General features: G+C 36.2%; 1 protein-coding gene across 13 annotated transcripts in view; it reads left to right on the forward strand.

The window, feature by feature from the left end:
* The window catches only part of LOC129250836 (twitchin), a 241501-nt gene that overhangs the window by 173434 nt on the left and 40443 nt on the right, over positions 1-27624 (forward strand). For all 13 annotated transcript variants that reach the window (XM_054890420.1, XM_054890419.1, XM_054890423.1 and 10 more), the window contains 2 exons: positions 17729-17876; positions 18874-19247. In XM_054890420.1, coding sequence (XP_054746395.1) covers positions 17729-17876; positions 18874-19247 — 522 coding nt within the window. The remainder of the gene's footprint in view (positions 1-17728; positions 17877-18873; positions 19248-27624) is intronic.

Below are 27624 nucleotides of genomic sequence, written 5' to 3' on the forward strand. Positions count from 1 at the left end.
TTAAGATAGTCTTCTATGTCATCTTGGATTTCGCTCTGAACTCGATTAATAACGTTGGAGAACTGAGCAAGTGCTGATAGCGGAAACTCATCTTTTGCGGCCCAACCGCTATCGTTATTGGGCATATCTATTTTCCAAAACCCAGCTTTTGCTTTGGGACAAATTTGTATTGTATGTAGACCCACTTGCTCCCACGCTTTGTGTATGAAATAAACAGCATCTAATAAATTGATTGATTTTGACAACTCCATAGCAGAATTTGTCTCTTCTATCCGGAACAAAATTGTTTTAAAAATAACGATTTATACATGAACTTAAAGTTTTTTATAACGCCTTAGTCAAGGGGCTGACAAAATGCTGTTGAGTTTGCTGGAAGAAAAACAACTTTAAAATTTTTCAATTTTAGATCGCCAGAATGGCAAACCGCATTATCTAGAAATAGAACGACGCTCCTCTCTTAAAGTTACATTTTTCTATCGAACTGCACGAGAAAATATGTCATCAAATCAGACGTCATGCAAGCCCTTTTGTTTGATCGCCACGTAACGGGTAAATTGCTGTTCCAAATTTATGTTGCGACTTCCCAATAACAAAAAGGCGTTCTCTTTTTCCAGCCATATTGACACAGTGTAAAAGCGTGAGCCTATCCTTAGTAATTTTTCCACCTGTGAATTTTTCACCTCTTAATGCAAATGCTTTACAAGCCAGTTTCATCTGCATTATAAATGTTTAGCGAATCATATCCTTCAATCAAATATAGTACCTTTTCGGTAAAACTTTTGACATCATCTTAATGGACAATGAACTAAAATCATTGTAATTGAGTCGCACTGAAATTTCTGTAGGTTTGCTCCTTATAAGTGTGCTTGACACAGAAATTACTGTATTTCGTGCCTTCACAAATCATATGTAGCACAATTTATTAATATCCTTTTTCTCTCCGATTTGACATGAGTGTTCCACAAACGTAAAACTTGGTCTTTGTTTTCGGTGATGCAGCAGGTTGAGTTTTGCTGATCTTACATTTCTTTCCCAACTCGTGTACACTAAGTCTTACATTTTTATGAATTTCAATGACATTAACTTCGTCTTTTAAACTCAACACTGCTTTAGGCATTACCAGAGAACGTTAATCATATGTAGAAGTCTCACGAGCTACGAATAGTGTGAATTATCGAAAATGAACTTTAACTGCGAAGACTTTTTCACCTCACCTAACGCGACAGCGGGGCTTCCCCTTCTTAGCAGAGCCGATTACAGTAGCCCTGCACAGGTTTTAGTTTCTGTATGAAATCAAATTGCCGACGGCATTTGAACATGCATTTATTTGTTCCTTTGACAAACGAAATTCTTTTCAATTTAAATTTTATTACAGGGTTTAATATATATGTATACATCTTCTAAAAGAAAAATTCAAGGAAACGTATTTGCATCTGGGACAACTAAGTTCAATTGTATCTTTAATAAATATAGTGTTGCACGCATATGTATGCATTGAAGCAACCATGACCTACCTCTCGAGGAATCGCCTTATCATATTTACATACAATAATTAGGGCGTAAATACCCGAGTAATCGAATTCCTGCCAAACAAATGCTAAAACAATTATCTTTTGTATATGCATGTACATACATACATATTTGCATGTGCGAATGCACACTTGATGCCCTAGCCTATGAACGTGCATATTTGAATTCTGAACTTCCAGCAAAACAATGCTTATAAGTATACACATATGCATGTACTTATAACCGCACGCACAAAACACTTGTACAGCACAACAAAAACAAATTCATTGATAAGGTCGAGCTCATATTTCTATGGGCAAAACACTTTCATTCATAAATTGAGCCGCCCATATGCCAATTTTTCTCAACGATGACAAAAATATATGCATATATCTCCAAAATTAGAAACGTACACTGAAATCAGAGTGTACATATTCAGCCTTCGGATGAAGCCCAATGTGCCAAATATTCCGCTATATTGAAGCTTCTGCGAGATGTGCAGCGCTGTTCATAACAACAGAGACCAACGCTGCAAATTGTTAAACTCATATTATTCAGTCAATATGTATTTTTTATTTGTAAAATGTACTACATACTTTTCCTCTTAAACATTAAAAACCACATATCGAATAATAATGTACTACTTCATAGAAAAGACCTAAAAAGTGGTTTAAAGACCTTAAAAGTTGTAAATTATGAAACAATTTTGTTGACGCTTCATAATTCATAATTTTTGGCACAATGCAATGTCTAGTGCGCTGGATTTCTTGAGATATTTTAGGGAATCGTAATATTTTTGCTTTGGCAAGTGCATGCAGCCGTGCATAGTATTATAGTATTATACATACATATATGAAGAGAACGTAAATTCATAGCGGAGGCTCAGGAACGAATGGGCAGGTTAAATGTCAAATGCTAACAAAACGCGGTTAAAAAATTTTTATTATTTCACCAAGGGCTTGGAAAAGTTAACATAGGGGAGGGTAGTCTACAGAATTAATATAGCGTTTTCATTGAAATATAGAATGCCATGATTTAATGTTAGGCAAATTAAAATAACAGCAGACTTTTGCATTTTTCTTTCATGCTTATTTGCCGTCGCCACTTTGCATGCGCAAATGAAATATTTCTTGTGAGATGAATAAATTAATTCAAAGTATATGCATGCATGAATGTGAAATTTTAAGTATCTAATTAACTAAATTGTATTGATATTAAGGGTATCATCCACATTATTTCAAAATATCCACATAAAAAATCAACTTTGTAAACTAATCATTTACATCAAGGGTTAGTATTCAACAATATGTTGTAATTTTTAAATTATTTATTATGTATATTCATATACTACAAAGTGTTGAATACATATAACATCTACAATCCATATTTATGTGGGCAGAAAAAAACCTTGACCTGCCTCATAACACAGCTCATATGCATATCTACATATAAAGAATTAAAGAGCAAATAGACAAACATAATATACATATGCAAAAAAACTCATCTAAGCCATATGCGTTTACATATATGTACATACATACATATGTATGTTTTTTGTTTTGTCATACGTATGCCCGATTCACATGCGATATTCCCCGGCTCTTTTGAACTGAGTTTCGTAGTGCCTGCGGACTAAGCCACCCCATCGCCTTGCTGTTCTGCTTTTCCCCTCGGTATTACCAGTTAAGATATTCCTTCGAGGGGGCAGGATGTGTTTATTCACTCATTTGTCTGCGTTCATTATCATCATCTCTCAGCCTTCGCATAATTGTTGAGGCTACGTTACAACCATAGTTCCACGTTTCTTCGGATTCCAGCATACATTGTACTAGGCTAGCAGCTGTCATGCTCTCGCCGATATTTGAGCGGCACATGCTTCGTTCCCCATCAAATCTAGAGCACTCCAACAGGGCATGCTCAGGCGTTTCATGTTGTTCTTGGCAGTATAGGCAGAATGGGGAGTCTGTGTGATTGTATTTGTACAAATACTGCCTGAAACAGCCATGCCCAGTTAAAAACTGTGTCAGCATGACGATAACGTTTCCATATGTTCTCCGGATCCATTTCTGTATGTCGGGGATCATAGTGAAAGTGGTTCTTCCCTTCCCACTATCGTTCCATTTGGTCTGCCAGTTTTGCAGAGCGGTATCATCGATCCTCTGTAGGGTGTCCCTCAGTGAGGCTTTGTCACCAGATACCCACGCGTTTTCTGCATGCTGGTCTTTTTGTTTCATGCATTTTACCTTTATATCAATGGGGATTCTGCCTGCTATTACCCCTGCTGCTTCGGCAGATATGGTCCTATAACGTCTAATGATTCTGAGCTTGCATAATCTGCACACCCGTTTAGCCTGTCTAAAATAGCTGGGATATTTCACTGCGTCGCCCCACACTTCCACAGCGTAAAACAGGATCGAGTTGCAGATGCTTGCTAACAATGCCTTCATTTGTTGCCTTGGTCCACCCACATTGGGCATTAGTCGCGATAAAGCCGCGCAGGATTTTGCAGCTTTGGAGCTTGCGTATTCCATATGCTTTTTAAAATTGAGCCTTCTGTCGATCATTTCCCCTAAACATTTTATGGTATCTGTTGATGTTATATTGTGACCACCAACCGTAATTGAATGTTTTCACCTTTCGCCTAGAACTTCTGAGAACCAGTTCGGTCTTATGGTCTGCTAGTTTTAGCCCAGACGATTGTAACCATTGCTTAATTTTATTGATGAGAGAGACCTATTTTAGCGTTTTCCCTACAACTACCACAGCTAGGTCATCTGCGTACCCAACAATGCTGGCTTGTTCATGCTGTTCAACGCGTAGCACTCCATCATACATGATATTCCACAGTGCCGGGCTTAGAACAGAGCCTTGGCGAACTCCTCCAGTTACCTTATAGCTTTTGGGACCCACGTTTGTATCATATCAGATCATTCCGCACATTCATACTCAAAAGTGGCATCAGTATTTGGTCCCATTTGGCCATTTTGAACGCATTTTTAACGTCCAGAGTCACTACTACGCAATATTCGCAATAGTCGCTGTTGTTTCCATTTTGCAGGAAAACTGCGTTTTTAATGCATGTTGTGTACATGATTCGAAAAACTTCTGGTCTAACTTACAGTGCTTTTTTCACTACGGTGTTAGGGATTCCACGAATGTCCGCTGCTTTTTGCAATTTAATTAGTTTGCAGGCCAGTTCTAGTTCGTTGAGGTCTACTTCGGGCACTTCGCCTTCGTTATCAGTGAAAACCCTTCTGATAGAGAGTACACCTTGGCTTGCTAGGTGTTTGGCTTTGTATTCTGCCCACAGCTGTTCCCCCTCTGGCCTATTTCTTTTGCGCTGATGCCTTCTCCGCAATTTGAGGCATTCGCTTCTCAAAAGCGCGATGTCGTCGTTCTAGCAATAATCGAGTGCTTTCCCGTTTCCTTGGCATATACGAGTCATTGCAGCATCGCTCGTAACTGATGGTTGGCGTATTATAAGTTGGCTTGCTGGTTTGCTGTGCCTCTAGCTTCCTCTATTTTCTCTAGAAAGTACAAGAGCATTTCTTCGTCTAAGTTGCTGGTTTTCCAACTTCGTTTTTGTACTCTTTCGACGTGTTTTCGCATTTGAAATCGTTGTGTAGGGCTCCATTCGAACAGGATCATCTTATGGTCACTATATGTATCCTTCTCAGACACATCCCATCGTGCTGTTCTAGCTATTGTTGGACTAGCAAAGGTAAGGTCTATGGTAGATCTGCCTCTGCCATTGTCGAAGGTACTCTTATTGCCCCGATTTAGTAGCACTAGGTCTAGACTACCAAAGGCCTCCAGTAGTGCTGCTCCCCTTTGTGTTGTTACCGAGCAGCCCCATTCAGTAGGGGAAATATAGCAGCTACAAAAGAAAATGCCCTTTATTTTGGCGATTACGAATCCGTTATATTTCTGGGACTGAATCTCAAAGAAGTAGTTGCCGCAGTTCATTATGGCTGCGTTGCCGTTTGCATCAGATGCCCCCCGGTTGCTATCTGATTTGATGCGGTACGGTTCGCTCTTAGACTCGCAGACACTTAATCATCTTGTTAATCGTTTTCTTATATATCCAACATTTGAAAGAATGTGCTCTGTTTCGCTAAGCCCCTTGATTTCACACACAGAGCAGCTTGGATTTGCAGTGCATGTTTTCGCGATATGTCCTTTAGTTCCGCATCTTAAGCACATTTTACCTCTGGCTGTGTTTTGGCATGATTTCGCAACATGATCAAATTCCAGACACCGATAAGATCGCGTTAGCGTTGCCTTTTCCCATATTCGGCATCGTACCCATCCCACCTTTAGTTTACCTACTTGTAGCAATTTCCTTGCATGCTTGGTAGGCAGTACTTGAGTCGCTACTTGCGTGTTATCTCGAAGTACCCGCATGGACTTAACTGTGGTATCTGTTAATACATGAATTTCTGGGAATTGTTCCTTCACTGCTTGTATGACCTCATCTTTGGTAGCCGTTTCTTCCAGATCTCTTCATTCGATAGCGGTTTGTTCACGCAGGCTTTTCAAACTCGCCGAATCAGTCAGCATATTTTCTACCTGCTCTCTAAATTTTTCGGTTTGGTTACTAGCACCATTTATCAGCTGAATCAGAAGTTCCCCTTTCGCCGTTCTTCTGAGTTTGTTGACGCTTTCCCACAGCTCTTTCAGCTCAGGCTTGCCTTTAATTGATTTTAGGATATCAGCATATGCCTTCTCTCCGGTTTTGAAATTGATTAGCGCGTCGGGACGTCCTTGTGCTAGCTTGCGCGGACTCTTGACTGTGTTTTTGCGTTCCAAAAGTCGCCAGTCATTTATCACAGCATGACTCTCCGTGTGCCGTTCGCTTGCTGTCCTTTCAGCTTCTGTTGCTTTGCTAGTTATAGAACTATGCTGTCTACTTACTCTGCTACCGTCCTTGCCCAATGCAGGTTGCTGAGCTTTCACATTTTTGGCATTTTTTCCCTGCTTGGTACGAGGCATGCCATCTGTCTGCACTCCTTTCGTGGCCTGCATTACCACTATTGGTGCTTCAGCGTCCTTATTAATTAACGCCTCTTTGTGTAGCTGCTGTATTTTAATTGCCAGGTCTTTCAATGTCTCCATCATGTCAATTAGTTCGGCAATTTTACTTCTCAAATTCCCATATGCATCATTATCTTTAGGCTCCTTATCCTTGGATGCAGTACCGATATCTTTGTCTATGGGCGTGCATGGGGTGAGGATGCTTCCTTTAAAAGCATCGCACATTCTTGACGGAACAGCCATCGGATATAATGGGTGTAGTTGGGCGAGTCGGCGATCTTGCCATTTTGTGGCTTCTCTTGAAGGGATCTTTCCCTTTCCCAGCATTCTCTGCTAATATGATTTCACTATCCTTCTCATATCCGCTGTTGCTGGTACTTTTTTTCGCTATTATTAGCGCTTGCTGTTGTAAGTTTTATGTTTGTATTTGTGTTTGTGGTTTTTTTTTGTCTCCATTTAGTAATAATAGTAATATGTAGACTGAGTTGTGGATTTTAGTCGCCTCCTACGACAGGCATCCCTTACCGCGGGCAAATACTAACCCCTAACCGGCAGGGGTTGTATGTATGTTGGGACAACGTATGTACGTATGTAGATGTTTCTATACTAAGCAAAACAATGCATATTCATGTATACATATGTATGTACATACAATATAACAGCACACACTCACTTTATGCCTCTACATGCGTACATATCGCACTTGTTACGTTAAAGCGTAACAACTCAAAATCTGAACATTTTCAGTAGAGACGAAAAACTGTTTCCGTAAATATTAATAATATAGGTATTACAAGGGGAAAAATATGTAATTGCACGAAAATATCATTAAAAACAATATAACGGTTGTTTCATTCTTATTTGTTTAGTAGTTGCGCTAAAATAACAAATTTTTGAGTGGTTACTCTTTTCCTTTTCTTTTTGAGTTGTTACGCTTTAACGTAACAAGTGCGATATGTTTCCAAAACTAAAATTTTAAGCCTAGCGACTACAAGAACAAAATGTATTCATAGGCGCAGCAGTAGCGGCCATGATTATTTACCCGTGGCGGCGCTGAACAGTTTCAAATATTGCAAAGTGCAACAAAAACAAATTCATTGATAAGTTCGAGCTCATATTTTTACGAGCAAAGTACTTTCATTGTCATTCGAAAATAGTCAATATTGGAATATTTCGCGTAGGATTATTTGCCAATATTTGGTAAATCTTAATTTTTTGTCAAGTCAATATATGTATGTAAATATGACTTTCTACATGCTCGACAACCGCAGCTGCTGTGCGTCAAGTGCGCGCATGAGCATACAGTAAGTTGCAGAAAACAACATTAGTAGCTTATAAAAAAGTCCTGTATTGGGCATTTCAATACTGAGAGAAAATTTCGAAACAATTATTTTATGTTCTCTGATAGTAGGTAAATAGTTAACTAGTATAGTACGTATGTAGTTCTTCAATTGATAAAAAGCACACAAAGCCATATGTATCTAGCTGCAAAGTTAGAAACTTACTCTGAAATGTCAGCATTTTAAGGTTACTGTACATATTTGAAGGTTACTGTACATACAATGCTGTGCCTATGAATGTGCACTGGTTTTCTTGAGAAGTTTTACCGCAATACTTTTTTGCTGTGGGAGGTCCACATATAGTACATACACACATCATATATTGTATGTGCGTATATGTATATAAATTCACATACATATGTATTTAAATTTGCGTATGCCATCTTCTTGTGTGCCTGGCAATGAGGGGTTTTCTATAGACAGACAGACATAATACCTGTATATGTATATAATTTTGGATGAAAAATTTAAATAAATATGTAGGACATATTAAAAAGCTACCTAACATTCTTTGCTTCCAATCACCAACAAATTCTTATCGACTGCTGCTAAATTTACATAATTCAGTCCCATACTGTTAACTTTTGGTGAAAAATGTATCTGTGGTCATTAGTCTTCGCAAAACGAGTACTCCTCAAAATTCCATACGTTCCTGTCATTGAGACTTCTCTATACATTAACGTTCTCTGGTTATTCAATTGATAAAAAATGCACAAAAACATATGCGTATATCTGCAAGGATAGAAACTTACTCTGAAATTTGAGTATTTGAAGAGAAGTTGTTAGAAATCGTAATATTTTTTTCGGTGGGAAGTGCACATACATACACACAGTATATATATATGCATGAGGGAAAGAATAATCAGATGGCGCCTATCGTGGTACCGTCACTTTGCTCTCATCGAATTTGACAATGAGTTACGTCGTTTCAACACCAGTATGGCCAGATTACCATTTTCGCAATTTTATTTAGCATTTTTTTGTTTGTTATTTAGTCTCGGAGTTTTAGTTCTTTCTCCATGGCATTTTTCTAGCCTGTTCTAATGCAATGTTTATAATTTGGTGTCGGCGCAACGAAGTAGTTTTCACTACCAACGTAGTCTTTAGTATTATATATATATATTTGCATACTAATACTTTTTGATACATCCTTGAATTGTTCTACATTCCACATTCCACTTATTATATTACATTCCATTTTTTGAACTCATTGTCAGTTACTTGTAAGCATTCAAAGAATAACCTACAAAAACTCAAACTCTGCTTTACAAGGTTATGGGCCCAGACCCATCGTAAAGAATAAGTTCGTGCGGTTTTACAACAGATGGCGTAACTTGATTATTATTCCATCGATCCACATTTCCAAACATTCATTGGAGAGCTACTGTCGTAAGGCACAAACGTCAGTATAAGTTTTTTATTTGAAGCGTAAACAACAATATTTTTACCACACTTGAAAATGTCGAATTTCGTGCCAAATAATGTGTTTTTGCGGGGAATTCTTCTTCATTATTTTAATATGAAGAAAAAAGCAGCCGAAAGTCATCGTATCTTGGTGGAAGTTTATGGTGAGCATGCTCTAGCTGAGCGAACGTGCCAGAAGTGGTTTGCACGCTTTAAAAGTGGTGATTTTGGCTTGGAAGACGAAGAACGCGAGGGTGCGCCGCCAAAGTTCATGGATACCGAATTGGAGGAATTGCTCGATCAAGATCCGGCTCAAACGCAAGAAGAGGTTGCAAAAACTTTGGGAGTTGATCAATCAACCATTTCCAAACGTTTAAAAGCCATGGGAATGATCCGAAAGGTAGGCCATTGGGTGCCGTATGAATTGAAGCCAAGAGACGTTGAACGCCGTTTTATGGCATGCGAACAACTGCTTCAACGGCACAAAAGAAAGGGTTTTTTGCATCGAATTGTGACTGGCGATGAAAAGTGGGTCCATTACGACAATCCAAAACGTCGGGCAACGTATGGATACCCTGGCCATGCTTCAACATCGACGTCGGCGCAGAATATTCATGGCCTGAAGGTTATGCTGTGTATCTGGTGGGACCAGCTGGGTGTTGTGTATTATGAGCTACTGAAACCGAATGAAACGATTACGGGGGATGTCTACCGACGACAATTGATGCGTTTGAGCCGAGCACTGCGAGAAAAACGGCCGCAATACGCCGATAGACACGACAAAGTTATTTTGCAACATGACAATGCTCGGCCACATGTTGCACAAGTGGTCAAAACATACTTAGAAACGCTCAAATGGGATGTCCTACCCCACCCGCCGTATAGTCCAGACCTTGCGCCATCCGATTACTATCTCTTCCGATCGATGCAACATGGCCTGGCTGACCAGCACTTCCGTAATTACGATGAAGTCAAAAAATGGATCGATTCGTGGATTGCGGCAAAACCGACCGAATTTTTCACAAAGGGAATCCGTGAATTGCCAGAAAGATGGGAAAAAGTAGTAGTAAGCGATGGACAATACTTTGAATATTAAATTTGTAACCATTTTACGTCAATAAAGTTTCAAATTTCGAAAAAAAACCGCACGAACTTATTCATAGTCCTATTATATAACAGTTCAAACTAAAATAAGCTTGATTTTCTGCGGCGAGAAATAAAAAGAAAACGAAAAGTTTTCCGGCAACACGCGTAGTAAAAATTTCGAAAAGAAATTTCGGGAAAATTGCGAGCATGGCGGGAGTCGTTCGTATCGAACCGCTGAATGCGGATAATTACGACACTTGGAAGCTGCATATGCGTGCGGTTTTAATTAAAAACGATTTATGGGCATATGTGAACGGGAATAATGAGTGTCCGGCTGACAGAGCAGCCGCAGCTTTGTGGAAAACACATAACGAAAAAGCATGCGCCGACATCATCAGCAATGGGTTCAACAGAATTAAATCTAATTTCTGAATGTACAAGTTCACAGAAAATGTGGCAAAAATTACAAACGACGTTCGAGTCGAAAGGCCCCGATCGAAAGGCGACATTGTTGAAAAGAGTTGCGCTCTCACGTATGAAAGAGGGTGAATTGATAAGAAACCATCTAAATGACTTTTTTGATGCGGTCGCGAAACTGAAAGAGATTGTCGTTGAAATCGGTGATGAATCACTTGCAATTTTGCTATTGTACAGTTTACCGGACTCATATGAAACATTCTTGCCAAAGCCCGAAGTGTTGCGTGTAAAAATATTAGAAGAGTGGGAATCACGAAAAGCAAAAAATGAGCGAAGCGAGAGTGATGCTTTATACGTAAAAAATAAGCAAAGAACAAATGTGTATGACAAGAACAGAAATAATAACGATCGGTGTAACGGCGGAAAACACGCAGAAACTAAACGAAATTTTTGTTGTTACAAGTGTGGCAAAAGCGGACATTATGCAAAAGAGTGTCGTTCAAAAAATCAAAACAATCAAAGAGCCAACAAAAAAAGAGACAAACTCCTCCTTAAGAGCAACAGAAACTGTTTTTTTGTGTCCAAATGGAAATGACAGCTGGTGTTTGGACAGTGGGTGTACTTCCCATATGAGTGCTGACAAAAACAATTTTGTTGAGATGGTAGAACTAAATCAAGTGTTAAATTTAGCTATCAAAAACTATACAAATATTACTGGTGCTGGTGACGTACAAGTAAAAGTAAACGAAAAAGGTTGCGAAAGGAATATAACCTTAAAAGACGTACTCTATGCATCAGATTTGCGCACTAATTTGCTATAGGTATCGAAAATGACAAATAAGGGGTATGAAGTACATTTTCGCAAAAGCAATGCAATTGTTATTGATGAAAACGAAAACGTCTTGTTCACTGTAGAACGAAGTGGCAATTTATACTTTATGAAAAATCTTAAAAAGAGTGCATTTATATTTCAAACCAAAAGTGAAATAGATCTATGGCACTGTCGAATGGGCCGTCTGAGTGAACGTGACTTAAAGGAAATGGCAAAAAACGGTGATGTGCATGGACTGAAAATAAATACGAAAGATAAGTTATTGGCTTGTACGAGTGAAAAGCAAACACGTACGACTTTTCCGAAAAGTACCCGCAATCGTACTGAAGAAATACTTGAAATAGTGCACAGTGACGTGTGTGGTCCAATTCAGTGTACCTCGAATGGTGGTAAAAACTATTTTGTAACATTTATTGACGATAAATCGCGCTGGTGTGAAATTTTCTTTACTAAACAAAAATCCGATGTGCTAGAAGCTTTTAAAAATTTCAAAAATGCGGCAGAGACATTTACAGGCAAAAAAGTAAAGGCGCTACAATCCGATAACGGGCGCGAATATTGCAATCGAGAGTTCGACTTATATTTACAAAAGCACGGGATAAAACGACGTTTAACGACACCGCACACTCCACAGCAAAACGGAGTAGCTGAACGCAAGAATAGAACACTTGTAGGGATGACTAGGTGCCTAATGAAGCAAGCTGGTGTTCCTTCTTCGTTCCTAGCAGAAGCACTTTGACTCACTTCAAAGTGTTTGGTTCAAAAGCTTATGTGTTAAATAAACAAAAGTCAAAAATTAAATTCGAGTCTTGATCTGAACAATATGTATTTCTGGGTTATTCATCAGAATCTAAAGCTTACCGTTTATGGTCAAAAGACAAAAGAAACATAATAATTAGTCGTGATGTGAAATTTATAGACGCACCCGGGTTTAAAAACGAATATGAAGAAATATTTGAATTAGAAAGTGACACTATCGAGATTGAAGCTAATCCGAATAAAATATCGGTACCACCACAAGACAGTGACGACGCAACGAGTGAAGTGGAACCATGCAACAACGAATTTATTGAAACGAATACTAATCGCGGTAAAGGTCGTCCGAAAAATATAAAGACAGGTTTGCGGGGAAGACCGAAAAAGATTTACCAACAATCTAAAGGCATATCTGTAGAAAATAATTTTGACATTGACCATGAAGACGATAAAGTAGAAATTCGAATCGGTGTGGGTTAGCATAGATGAAACTTCTTTAAGTTGGTCCGAAGCGAATATTAGCGGTGATGCAGTAGAATGGGAAAAGGTTATTGAGGATGAATATTTGGCATTAATTTCAAACGGGACTTGGGACATCGTCGAGAAACCCAACCAATGCAAAGTAGTCGGAAGCCGTTTGGTAAAAATGGTAAAAAAAAGCGCGACTCGTAGCCAAGGGTTACGCTCAACGTCAAGGAGAGGATTTTCACAACACCTACTCACCGGTCGCGCGCTATACGTCAATACGTTTACTTGCAGCGCTAGCACCTGAAATGGATTTTGAAATTCACCAAATGGACGTGGTCACTGCATATCTCAATGGAGAGCTTGAGGAAGCTGTGTATATGGAAGTTCCCGAAATGCTAGCTGAAGTTTTAAACAAAGTAAAATCAGGTAAACCAGTGGGTTCTCAGGGTGTGACAAAGCATAGTAAAAACGTCGAAAAGACTCCTGACAAATGATTATCAGTGTTGCAGAAGCAGAATCCTGTATGTTTATTGAAGAAAGCTTTATATGGACTTCGACAGTCCGGCTTAATGTGGTATAATCGTTTTACAGCTAAATTAAAGCAGCTGGGTTTGAAGGCTTCGACGCAAGATACATGTCTTTTTACTAAACAAAAAGGTAAACAAATATTAATTATTACTATATATGTTGATGACTTGTTATTAGCGTCAAACGACAATATGTGGCTCACAAGTATAAAAAAGGCATTAAGCGAATCTTTTGAGATGAAAGATATTGGCCTGGTAAAATGTTGTCTGGGCATTGAATTCCACCAAAAAATGGAATCACACCAAGTACTTTTGACGCAACAAGCTTATATTCAAACAATATTACATCGCTTCAAAATGTCCGAATGTAAACCAGCAAAAACGCCCTTGGAGATAAATTTTAAAATTGAAAAACCAACCAAAGTCGATGAAGAAGCTATGGCAAAGTATCCCTATCAAAGGTTAATAGGCGCCCTCATATACTTAGCAGTTACAACAAGACCAGACATAGCTTTTGCAGTAAATTATATGAGCCAATTTAATACAAACTACAACGTGCAACACTGAGCATCTGCAAAGCGAATTCTACGATATTTAAAAGGTACCAGAGACTATGATGGTCTTCTTTACACAAAGAACAATAAAACACTTTACGGCGTGGTCGATGCAGACTGGGGTGCGAATTTGATAGATAGGCGTTCATATAGCGGATACGTGTTCGTATTGGCGGGCGCATCAGTGAGCTGGGAGGCGCGTAAACAACGTACCGTTGCACTTTCCAGTACTGAAGCTGAATACGTGGCTATGACAGAAGCGACGAAAAAAGCTATGTATCTTCTAGGCACTTTAAAAGACTTAGGCATATCATATGAAAAGGTAACATTGTTCAACGATAGCCAAAGCGCGCAAAAGCTCATTCAGGGCTTGGGCTACAGCTCTCGTACGAAACATATCGACGTGTGTCATCATTTCGTCAAAGAATGTTATCACAGCGGAAAGATCGCGCTTATGTACACGCCGACTGAAGACATGCCAGCAGACGTCCTAACAAAAAGTTTAAGCAGCGTTAAACATTGTAAATGTTCAACAGCACTAGGAATGACGAATAGTCTTACTACTTCGAGGGGAGGTGTTGGCGCAACGAAGTAGTTTTCACTACCAACGTAGTCTTTAGTATTATATATATATATTTGCATACTAATACTTTTTGATACATCCTTGAATTGTTCTACATTCCACATTCCACTTATTATATTACATTCCATTTTTTGAACTCATTGTCAGTTACTTGTAAGTATTCAAAGAATAAACTACAAAAACTCAGACTCTGCTTTAAAATTTTGTATAATTTACATTTTTTTTAAATTAGTTCAATAATTCGCTCAGTTTTATGTAGCTTTTATTTTTTTAACATCTGGTCGCATTGCTCCCGATTGCGGTTATTGTTGGTGTTCTTCTCCTTTCAGCAGTCAAATCTCTCCCTCGCCACTGCAGTGTTGCCTAGCTTTGGATATAAAAACGCACTAAAATGCCCATTTAAAGAAAATAAATTACCAAAGTTTTATTGAATTACTTAAATAACTTGTATGCGTGAGAAATTGTCTTTAAAATGATCGTTTTTTTTTAATAAATGTGTTATGGTTATGTACAATTTAAAATAAACTCTTTTGTTAAGGGAATGACTTATTTGCTATATTTGAGGTTATGTAACAAGATAAAGCACTGTTTTTGTAAAAATGTCGTTGTTGTTTCTTCAGTATTGTCTGGTATTTTGTTGCTTATTTTTACTATGAATACACTCTAATATCTCAGAGTGACCTTTTTTAACATATTTATTTTTGTTTAATAATACCTTTTTTCAACTTACAATTTCGGTAGCTTTAAATTAGAAACAAACACCAAACTTAAAATTTTTCGCATTTTGGGTAGAAAAAAGCACTAAATTTATTGTGAAGAGCAAATGGTTGGCAACACTGCACAGCTTGGCAAAAGTGACGTCACGCACTCTCTGATGGGCGCAATCTTGTTTCTATCATTCTCGATATATATGCGCATATAAATATAAATTCCCATGTTTGTATTTGCATCTTCCTGTGTGCCTGAATCATTTCTCTATGAGGACTATTAATTTGATATGCTTGAAGAATTTAAACCTTAATGTATGTACATTTGTCCTATGCTAATATATATTGTATTGGGACTTGTATTTGTCCTGTGCTAATATAGGTACATATATTGTCGACCGCCGTAGCCGAATGGGTTGGTGCGTGATTACCATTCGAAATTCACAGAGAGAACGTAGGTTCGAATCTCGGTGAAACACCAATTAAGAAAAACATTTTTGTAATAGTGGTCGCCCCTCGGCAGACAATGGCAAACCTCCGAGTGTATGTCTGCCATGAAAAAGCTCCTCATAAAAAATATCTGCCGTTTGGAGTCGGCTTAAAACTCTAGGTCCCTCCATTTGTGGAACAACATCAAGACGCACACTACAAATAGGAGGAGGAGCTCGGCCAAACACCCAAAAAAGGTGTACGCGCCAATTATATATATATATATAATATACTATATATTGTATAAACATGCATACATACAATTTCGCGCAATTTTCATCAAAAAACCAAAAAGAACAAATCTAATATGTAAACATGTATACAAATCATATGTACATATCAAATGAACAAATCTATTCTGTACGCAGGCAAATCCTTTCATTTCTCTCCGGCAGCCATATTAATTAATTTCCTTCTGTTAACTTGTGGTGAAGTAATTTCTGAGTTGAATTCTTACCCGTGTTTTGTTAGAGCCCAAAATGAGGAACGGGCTAAACCTTCTCTATAAAATTGCGTTCTCTGGTACGAGTATATGTATAGCCGTGTATATTTTTTAGAGGTAAAGGACTTTTATAAAATACGAAAAAACCTAAGAAAAATATTTTGGATGGACACAAAACCAAAGCTGTCTTCTGATGTACGACTATTCCATAAATTTTAGTGGTATTGTTCTGAATATTTTGCACCGAACTCTAAAAGTGCCGCCAGGCACTGCAAGTTAAGTGATATTTTGACTGTAATTAAAGGAAAGCAAATCAATTTGGAAAGTTGCTAAAGGTTCAGTAACAAGTTTTAATTTTTGTAAGAAGTGTTACCATGTGAAATATTGGCTCGGATTACATACATACATATATGTTTTTTCTACGTTATGTTTTATAATTACATGAATTTTTTTGCAAAATCGAATTTAATGTCATTTACTAAGTGAAAGTTAACCTGCAACGCACTTTTTGGAAATAAACAGACAATTTTTACAAACTCTTATTATTTCCGAAATTCTTTAGCTTGACGGGCGTAAATTTAACTATTTTCTAAGTTTTTTCGGTACACTTGATATTATACACTTGATAAATAAATTTTCTTTTTCAAAATTTGTTTATGATATTGTATATATATTATATAATATACATATGTAAGTAATTTAATAATTAATACCAGATTGTCATTTTTAGGTATTCCGACAGCAACAAACAACTATATTTAATGAAAAGTTAAAATATTAAGCATAAAAAACTTTTCATGAATAGTAGAAACATTAGAATTAAGAAATGCATGTACTGAATAACAATTCAAAAAGGAAAGACTTCTGCTCAAAAGTATTCGGGAATCCGGGTATTCAAATATTTGTGGCAAAATTTTAAAATATATTTTTCATTTTACTTTAAATTTCTTTTTCGATTATTTATGATAAGAAAGCATTTTATGTAAATTTAGTAAATTCTAGCACATTTTAGCTTTGTATTATATTTCAATGATATGTAAGCCTAAACTAACTTACTTCATATATTAACAATATACAATATTTATGTGTGTTATATATATACTCCTATTTATATGTTGTATATACACATATAATGTGCCTAATTTGTTATTACATTTATTTAACGATTATGTGATTTTTATCATTGCTTTCGTTGGTATTGACTTACTTTCTGTATACACATGCATACGTTTATGAAAAATAATTTTATTCATTTTAAGCACCCGCATTCATATATGCTTTTCCATATATATTTATTTACAAAAAAAGCCGGGTTTGATAGTTAATTTGTAGTGTAGAAACATTGTTTTGGTTCCTCGGTAGAATGAAGTTGTAATGCATTGTTCGTCATAACTTTTATTTGCATTTGTTTCAATATAATATAACAATTCTATTTTTGTAAGCGCATATGTATTTATTTATTTACATTATTTACATTAATTTCATTATTTTTTTAATTCACCCCGTTCTGCCTCCTAAATACATATGTGTGTACCTGCTCCGTTCTATATGTATTTGTGATGTTTCCATGAAAATAACAGCGTCGGAGAACGTCAATTGATGTACGTCGCCCAAGTGTACAGGATCTGGAAGATTTGATAAATAAACCTTCTACGCCATTGCGTGAAATCGGCGATGGTGGACCACCGCAAATTATTGATGTACAGGAATCATATTCCGTGGTCGAAGGTGCGTAGAGCGTTTTCTAACATAAACTATTTAAGTATGTATATAATTGCACTTATTTACAGAAATTTTAATTCTAAAATAAAACTGATTAATAAATACGTACATACACACGTATATGCGAACTTTCATAATTGTTATATGCCTGTGTATAAGTTTTTCTCCTTTGATTTTTCGCTTTAAGCACAGATCAGTATGGATTAATTTATAAGGTTTTAAGTTTTTCTATTTATTGGTGCTCTAATCTAGTTCGTTATTGAAAATGTTCCAAAAAATGGCATTCAAATGGTCAAAGATCCATATTATTAGTATCTAGAAATTTAATGGCATTCATTTAGTTACAAGTTTTTAAAAAGCAATTTAATTTTTTCTGAAAAACTGGAAAACGGATCGGGTAATAATCGGATAATATCAAACCCCTAGCGTGCCTGTGGTTCTGTTTCATTGTTTTTTGACTAATCTGTGGTCCAAAAATGTATTAAGTCACGAAAAACTGATTGAATCCATATAATATTTCACTGACTTCTCGACAATATTTTAAAGGTCACAGGCATAAATGGGTAAAATGAATTCAGAGTTTTCTCACAACCTTTACTATGATATTTCTGTCATTACTACTACTACTCCGACAACAGGACTATGTACTCCGACTATGTTCGAACCGTCCATTGTACTGTTTTCCTAGTCAAAGTGTGCCGATTTTTGTTTCCAACCAAATCTTCCCCTAGAACCTTAAAACTTCTTCGGATAATCGGCGAGTGGACGTCCAGTAAGTCCTTCAACTTATGAAAAATTCCATTTAAGTACCTAGCCTAGACATTCCATTGAGAATTTGGTTAGGAATAATTTTTGAGTTCGTCATAAGTCTTACAAGCGTATGTATGTATGTATATATGTTGTACGTATTCCATGTCTATAAATGTTTTCCAATGTATGCCCACACATATTTGTACCATATATTTATACATATGTTTTCCCCCTTACATGTAACACTGTCCAGACTCTACAGCTTATATGACTGTTGGTGTTGAAGGCAACCCAGCGCCAACATTTAGATTTTATAAAGGCGTCAGCGAAATAATCGAGGGTGGTCGATTTAAATTCCTTACTGATGGACAGACAAATTCTATTACTCTCTGTATGCGTAAATGTAAGCCCAATGATGAGGGCAAGTATAAAGTGGTTGTTTCAAATATACATGGCGAAGACTCAGCCGAAATGCAATTGTATGTTTCGGATTCAAGTGGCATGGATTTTCGTGCTATGCTCAAAAAACGTCGTTATCAAAAATGGGACAAAGAAGAAGAAGACCCCAATTGGGGAGAATTAAAACAAACTGAAAAACCATTGCCAACACTCAAAAAAGTTGAGAGGGTAAGAAAATGTTCAACATATATACGACGACTGCAAATTAATTGTACCAATTTACTAAAATATTTGCTTTAGACTAACATGTACAACACGTTTCAGTGTATCAAATAATACTAATGTGTTTTCATAAAAAATTTTATGAATTTAAATATTAGTATTTGTATAAAAGTTCGAATCCAATGTAAATTAAATTTTGATTTCCAAATTCAACTGAAGTGGAATTTTATCGAAATAATGTAAGATAAACTGCCATTATCACATAATTTTACCAATAAAACTTATTAACCGTAAAGAAAATACTACAACCAAATTCTTGCAAAATTCTTAATATCTATTAATGCTTGGTGTAAAATTTGCAGTAATTTTCAATGATTCTTAAACATTTAGGTATAGAACTCTTTAAGATAAACATATAACACCATCCGACAAAATTAAAATTTTGTTTGCACATATTTTCACCACCTATAATATTCTGAATGCAGGGCTAAAAAATTCATCATTCATTCACGTTTTTGAGACGCAAAATTCATCTTATTTAATATTATAATTTTTTTTATTGGGCATGGGAATAAGTTTCTGCCCTCGTAATAGGGGTGTCGCTGCTGATACTATTTTTGTGTTCGCTCTAGTAATATATTGGTGAGTTGAAGGCAGTGTTGCCAGAACCAATCGCAGCAGCGTACTAAAGCGATGATCAAAAAAGTAATAGATTGCTGTACTCCGTAATAGGAGTCTAAGCAAAATTAAAAAAAAATAAATAAAAATATAAAAAAAAAACATTTTTCTAATAGCGGTCGCCCCTCGGTGGGCAATGGCAAACCTCCGAGTGTATTTCAGCCATGAAAAAGCTCCAACATCAAGACGCACACCACAAATAGGAAAAGGAGCTCGGCCAAACACCTAACAGAAGTCTAAGATTCGTTTAATAATAAATCTGCAAAACAAAATACGGATTCCTTCTTATACATACATGTAGATATTCTTTTATATTAAATTCTTGTTCATGGTCCATTGAAAAAATAATCCGCAATTATTCCACGTGAGAAAATGTTCAGAAACACTCACCTTTCCATACTGATGTATCAATAGGATTTAATTGACTAAAACGAAAACAAAACACTCACTATCACACTGACATGCTCATCACAGTGACAATTCTCGAACTGAATAAACTTCTAACAAAGCAGTAAAGCTCATTCAGAAAGGCAGAGTCAAATAAATGTCATAACACAGTCAGTAACACAGGATATCACTAATTAACATATATTCTTCCAACATTAGCGGGTTTAATATTTTAAGCCTTTATGGCCAATGCGCACGTTGCAAGTTGCAACGTGTTGTATCGTGTTGTTATACATATTCAAAATTGACGATGTGCAGTAGCGGAGAAATTATTGTCAAAAGGGCGAATGAAACAAAAATATCTCCAGACATATGTCCTTTTAGTATACATCATGTTTACTTTTATGGCTGCTGCTCGCCCTCTCTCGTTAACAATGGGACTTACATAAGCAGCGATGGATAAAGTAGGTTTCCCAATACGTCTTTTATAAAACATTTTTTTCAAAATTTGGCTGAAATTGTAATTTAAAACATGAACAAATTTTTTCCTGTTTCATCTTAGAATTGGAAATTGTAATAAATTTCATATGAAGTGTAATAGCGTAATAAACTGAGAACAAATGTAATAGATCTATTAAAATTGTAATAGACTGGCAACACTGGTTGAAGGTGTATATGTGAGGTTTCCGTAGCCGAATGGGTTGGTGCGTGATTACCATTCGGAATTCACAGATAGAACGTTGGTTCGAATCTCGGTGAAACCAAAATTAATAAAAACATTTTTCTAATAGCGGTCGCCCCTCGGCAGGCAATGGCAAACCTCCGAGTGTATTTCTGCCATGAAAAAGCTCCTCATAAAAAATATTTGCCGTGCGGAATCGGCTTGAAACTGTAGGCCCCTCCATTTGTGGAACAACATCAAGACGCACACCACAAATAGGAGGAGGGGCTCGGCCAAACACCCAGAAAGGGTGTACGCTCAAATTATATATATAATATATATATATATATATAGGTCTCGTTCCCAGTATCTGACAATCGTTTGAAGCGTAAAGATCCTTTTTTATCTGACGACAATAATGTCTACGTTCAACGTGTCGTTTATTCATCAATATATCCGGTAATCACGCTCCATCAAATATAACTGGTAAAGAGTGGTTTCGACGCTTCCAAAGTGGCAATTTCGACGTGAGTGATAAAGATTGCGAAGGAGCACCGAAAAAATTCGAAGATATCCAACTACAACAATTATTGGATGAAAACGAATGTCGAACGCTCGATGATATGCCAAAAGAGTTGGATGTTGAGAGAACAACCGTCGCTAAACGTTTGCACGCGATGGGATTGATCCAGAAAGCAGGTAACTGCGTGCCACATCAATTGAAGGAGAGGGATATCGAGAGACATTTGGTGACGAGTGAGATGCTTCTTGAACGGCAGAAACGAAAAGGTTTTCTGCATTGTATTGGCAGTGGCGATAAAAAAAGGACCTTTTATCATAACCCTAAGCGTCGAAAATGTTGGAGCCTGCCAGGTGAATCAGGTCCATCCACAGCGAAAAAAATACTCATGCTTCAAAGCCCATGTTGTGCATCTGGTGGGATACTCTATTATGAACTCCTTAAACCATCTGAAACCATCACTGGCGATCGTTACCGACTGCAGTTAATGCGTTTGAATGGAGCTTTCAAATAAAAGCGGCCGGAATGGGATTGTAATCATGACAAACTGATTTTGCTGTGTGACAACGCCAGGCTACTCGTTGCCAAATCGGTCCAGAAATATTTAGAGGGACTGAATTGGGAAATTTTGTCTCACCCGCCGTATTTCCCAGACATTGCACCTTCGGAGTACCATCTGTTCCGATCAATGCAGTCAGCCCTTATTGGAGAGCGGTTCATTTCTTACGAAAGCATCGCAAACTGGCTCAATTAATGGATAAAGTCAAACGAACCCGAATATTTAGTCAGAGGAATCCGTATGCTGCCTAAAAGATGGAGTAAAGTTGTAGCTTCCAATGGCACATACTTCCCATAATGTCAGGTATTATTTAGTTGTTTAAATAATTAGTAACTTTGGTTAAGAACGGACGGAAACTTATTCCCATACCCAATATTTTCTAAGTAGTGTAAAACAATTCTCTTTTTGTAATAAATTTTTGGCACTTATTTTGTTAATTGAAAGATTCAGGATTAGAGCAAAGTGACCAACAGTCACGATCAGCACGATTAAAAGGGAGTACTTCAAATGGTTATACGGAAAATGAATTTTTAGTGGCATATGTGCATCGCATAATTATTTTCTGTGACAATTTATTTATAGTACCAACTTTTCGAATACTAATTGCGATTCGCCGCCACCGTAGCTGAATGGGTTGATGCGTGACTACCATTCGGAAGTAGGTTCGAATCGCTGCATGAAACACCATATGATAAAAAGTTATATTCTAATACCGGTCGCCCCTCAGCAGGCAATGGCGGTAGAAATGTATGTCTTTCCATTTATGGAACAACATCAAGACGTATATCTCAAATAGGAGGAGGAATTCGGCCAAACACCTAAAAAGGTGTAAGCGCCAATTATATAGTATAACACCTACTGCTTGGTTTTATGATTGGTATATATAGGGTTTTTTAATAAGAGGTGCCATTAGATATTCAAAGAAAAATGCAATTTTTTAATATGAATGATCGGATGTTTATTTCATTAAGAAGAGGAAGGTATGCCGTTAATAGTGGAAAATAACATCAGGCAAACGACCTCCACGGCCACGCTTACAGGACAATATTCTTTTCATGAAATTTTCCATAACCGAATTGCAAAGTGGCTGCCCCATGTCCTCGATAGCCTCACAAATTCCATCTTTGAGGTCTTGAATCGACCCTGGGCTGTTGGCGTAGACTTTGTCTTCCACGTGACCCCAAAGAAAAAAGCCACAAGGTGTTAAATCACAAGATCTCGGTGGCCAATTGTGATCACCTCTTCGAGAGATAACACGGCCCGGAAACTTTTCCCGTAAAAGATCAATGGTTTCGTTGCTTGTGTGGGACGTAGCGCCGTTTTGTTTAAAATAAACGTTGTCCAAATCAATACCAACCAATTCCGGCCATAAAAAATCATGAATCATCTCTCTTTTCTGTTTATGATATTGGCAATATTCCAGGAAAAAATAAGTCCTTTAATGAAACAAAGTTTTTTTTATTATATTATAAAACAAGTCTACTAAATTTGTTTTACTATATTTGGATTCAGTAAGCAATTCACATTGGAATATTTAAATTTTTGAATCAGAAAAAAAGTGTTGCTAAAAAAATCGTATAGGTAAAAATAATTAGAGCAATTTTGCGTCTAAAAAACGCAAACCGATTAGTCTAAAAACTGCCAGACACGGCCAGATATCTTTTTTTAGCCCTATTTTCAGAATATGTAGCTCTCACTCATGTGTGCCAAAATATTTAAATTTTTTGTAATTTGTTTAGCAATTGCCATTATAACATTTGCGAAATATTTATTAAAACTTATGCTTAATAATCAATAAAACCACAATACAACTTGTATTTATTTCCAATAAATTTATGTGCCCCAAATAAGTCAATTAGGTCTATGTAAGAAAACTATAGACGGACGAACTTTAAATAAGAAATAAAAAATTACTTACCTTTATTTTAATCTAACCAAATTCTAGCCCAAGGCGATTATGTTTTTATAATTATGCAAATATATTTCATTAACGCACTTGGCATTTCCAGGGCCACGGACCCCGAGTACTACATATATTCTTACATGCTTCGTATCTAACCAAGTATTTTGGACGATAACCCTTGCAACTTTTCAAATCCAATTTATTAGTTGGAAAAATTGCATAATAATATTTATTTCTTACAATCGCAAATATCTACACATTTTACTTCTTTTTAAATATAAAATAGTGATTTGTAAGCATATCCAAAAAATTAAAAGCTTTTATTCCCACAAACTGTTTATTAACTTCTATGAAAATCCCGCGAATCTTATTATACTGCGTCACGAATAAAACTTATAAATGTTCCTGATCAATACTTACATCAGGGCATGTTTGAGTGAACAACTTAAGTAATCTGTACATACATACAAATATTAAAACGGAAGCAATGCAGTGTCACATGAAAACAGTAGTATATACAAACTGTTTATTATCCTCTAAATTTTAAGCTAACTTCTAAATCGTCAGTTGCAACCCATAGGTACAAAGGATATGTAGTGCTATATAACACCATAAAACAGAATATTAAAAATGCAAAGCATTGAATAATCATCTTTTGCACTTATTACACAAAACATTTCATAAGCCCATACACCGTCACTTACTAGTAAGATTTTTGCAGTCAATAACTACATGGAATGTATGTGGAGTTATATGTATGTAGAGTAAAACTCTTATAAATTACGTTAATGTAGACCAACATAGAATACATACATATATAAACCAATGCTAATAAAATGTTACCTACAACTAAAATTTTGCTATGTTCTATTTTCCATAACAAAAAATATGTACATACAGGCAACAACACCAAAACGTAGACCACCCCTAGCTGAATTGATACCCGATTGGCCAACATTACGTCCAATTCGTCGCAAGGAGGTTCGACTACTGACATCAGCCCTATCTCCATATGACTACTATGCAACTTTTTTACATTCCTTGCCAAGAAATTGGCACTCAAAATGAGTATTCTTTAGCATTCGATGTTGTCTACTTGAACTTTCTCTCTCTCACATTTCCAAAAAACACAAAAATATTAATAATATTAATAATAGTCTTAATGTAATCAAACAAAAAGACACTGTTCAGTATATGTGTACTTACTTATACATAATACCTACTCATGATTAAACAAAGCTCTTTACTTTTTAATGCCTATACATTGAACTTTTCAGCATTTTTAAAGATAATATGAACTTGAATGCATATGTTTCTCGATAAGTAATATTTTTTGTGCCACTTTTTCGAAAATTTTGTACTCCTCACTCAATCTCTTGTACTTTCTTTCACTCTCTTAAATGTTGATTTTTAGGATTTTTACTGATCGCTCGTGGATGGGAAGATTTTGAATTATTTTTTGTTTTTTAATCGTTTGGGTAATATTAACTAAAATCAATTTAAAATCGTTTAAAAACGCAAGCGAATTGGTCTAAAAAAACGGTCAGACAGGGGTACTTTTATTTAGACCTACTTTCAGAATATACAGTTCTTGCTTATGTGTGCAAACATGTGTCGGTCGATGTAATCAGTCGGTGTGTGTAACAATTGCCTTTTTAACGTTTACGAAATATATAATATATTAAAACTTATACTTAATAATAAATAAAAGCACAATAAAACGTGTAGATTGTTACAATAAACTGTTATATCCTAAATATGTAGGTACATTATGTATATGTAACGAAATAAGAGACGGACGAACTTAAAAAGGAAATACAAAATTAATTCCTGTTATAAGACCTCTTCTATTTGCCACTTCTCTGTTCGCTATCTCTCTGCTCGACTAACTTGACGAAGATCCGCCGATAGCGAGTATAGTTATGCCTCATAAAATTGGTATAACTCATTATTTTATATACAGATGTAATTTTAGGCCGCTCTATTCCAGCGTTGCCAAGATATGTTTATTTATGCCAATTGCTTCATCTATTCGCCACTCGGTAAAACTAGGCGAAAAGAAGAGGCCTATTTTAATCTAATCAAATTCTAATCCAAGCCGACTATGTTTTCCTAATTACGCAAACAGAAAGCAATGCATTCATATTTTATTAATGCGCTTGGCGTTTCCGGGAGTACTCATCCCAAGAACTGTATTTTTACAATCTTCGGATCAAACCAAGTTTTTAGGCAGCTAACCTTTGCAGCTTTCAAATTATTAGTTGCAAGAACTACACAGTACTATTATTTATTTTTTACAATCGCAAATAGATACACAGTTGACTTCATTTTAATTGTCAAATAGTGATATGTAACATATGAGTACACCTACATATATATAAAGGAGTCCGTTCGGAATCTTAACACTCAAAGAAGAATCACGCGAACCTTATTGCACTGCATCACAAATGAAACTTATAAATATTTCTGATCGATGCTTACATCATGATATGTTTGAGTGAACAATTTAAAGTACACTGAGGTACTACATATTGGCTTACTTAAGTGGTGCTGAAACAAATATCGTTAGGTAATGTTTCTAACTCCTTTCCCAAATATCCTTGTAAGAATCATAATCTTTTTACACTTATTAAACAAAACATTTCATAAGCCCATACACCGTCACTTACTAGTAATATGTATGCAATGAATAACTACATGGCATGTGTGTGGAATTATATGTGTGTAGAGTAAAACTTTGTTCCATACTCTTATAAAGTACGTTAATGTAGACCAACATATGGTAGAATACATATACTTATATAAATCAATGCTAATAAAATGTTACCTACAACTAAAATTTTGAATGTGTTCTATTTTCCATAACAAAAAATATGTACATATAGGCAACTACACCAAAACGTAGACCACCCTTAGCTAAATTGATATCCAATTGGCCAACATTACGTCCAATTCGTCGCAAGGAGGTTCGACTACTGACATCAGCCCTATCTCCATATGACTACTATGCAACTTTTTTACATTCCTTGCCAAGAAATTGGCACTCAAAATGAGTATTCTTTAGCATTCGATGTTGTCTACTTGAACTTTCTCTCTCTCACATTTCCAAAAAACACAAAAATATTAATAACATTAATAATAGTCTTAATGTAATCAAACAAAAAGACACTGTTCAGTATATGTGTACCTACCTACACATAATACCTACTTATGATTATTCAAAGCTCTTTACTTTTTAATGCCTATACATTGAACTTTTCAGAATTTTTAAAGATAATATGAACTTGAATGCATATGTTTCTCGATAAGTAATATTTTTTGTGCCACTTTTTCGAAAATTTTGTACTCCTCACTCAATCTCTTGTACTTTCTTTCACTCTCTTAAATGTTGACTTTTAGGATTTTTACTGATCGCTCGTGGATGGGAAAATTTTTAAACATTTTTTGTTTTTAAATCGTTTGGGTAATATTAACTAAAATCAATTTAAAATCGTTTAAAAACGCAAGCGAATTGGTCTAAAAAAACGGTCAGACAGGGGTATTCTTATTTTGACCTACTTTCAGAATATACAGTTCTTGCTTATGTGTGCAAACATGTGTCGGTCGATGTAATCAGTCGGTATGTGTAACAATTGCCTTTTTAACGTTTACGAAATATATATTAAAACTTATACT

Source organism: Anastrepha obliqua, chromosome 6 (assembly GCF_027943255.1).
Source record: "Anastrepha obliqua isolate idAnaObli1 chromosome 6, idAnaObli1_1.0, whole genome shotgun sequence".
Lineage (NCBI taxonomy): Eukaryota > Metazoa > Arthropoda > Insecta > Diptera > Tephritidae > Anastrepha > Anastrepha obliqua.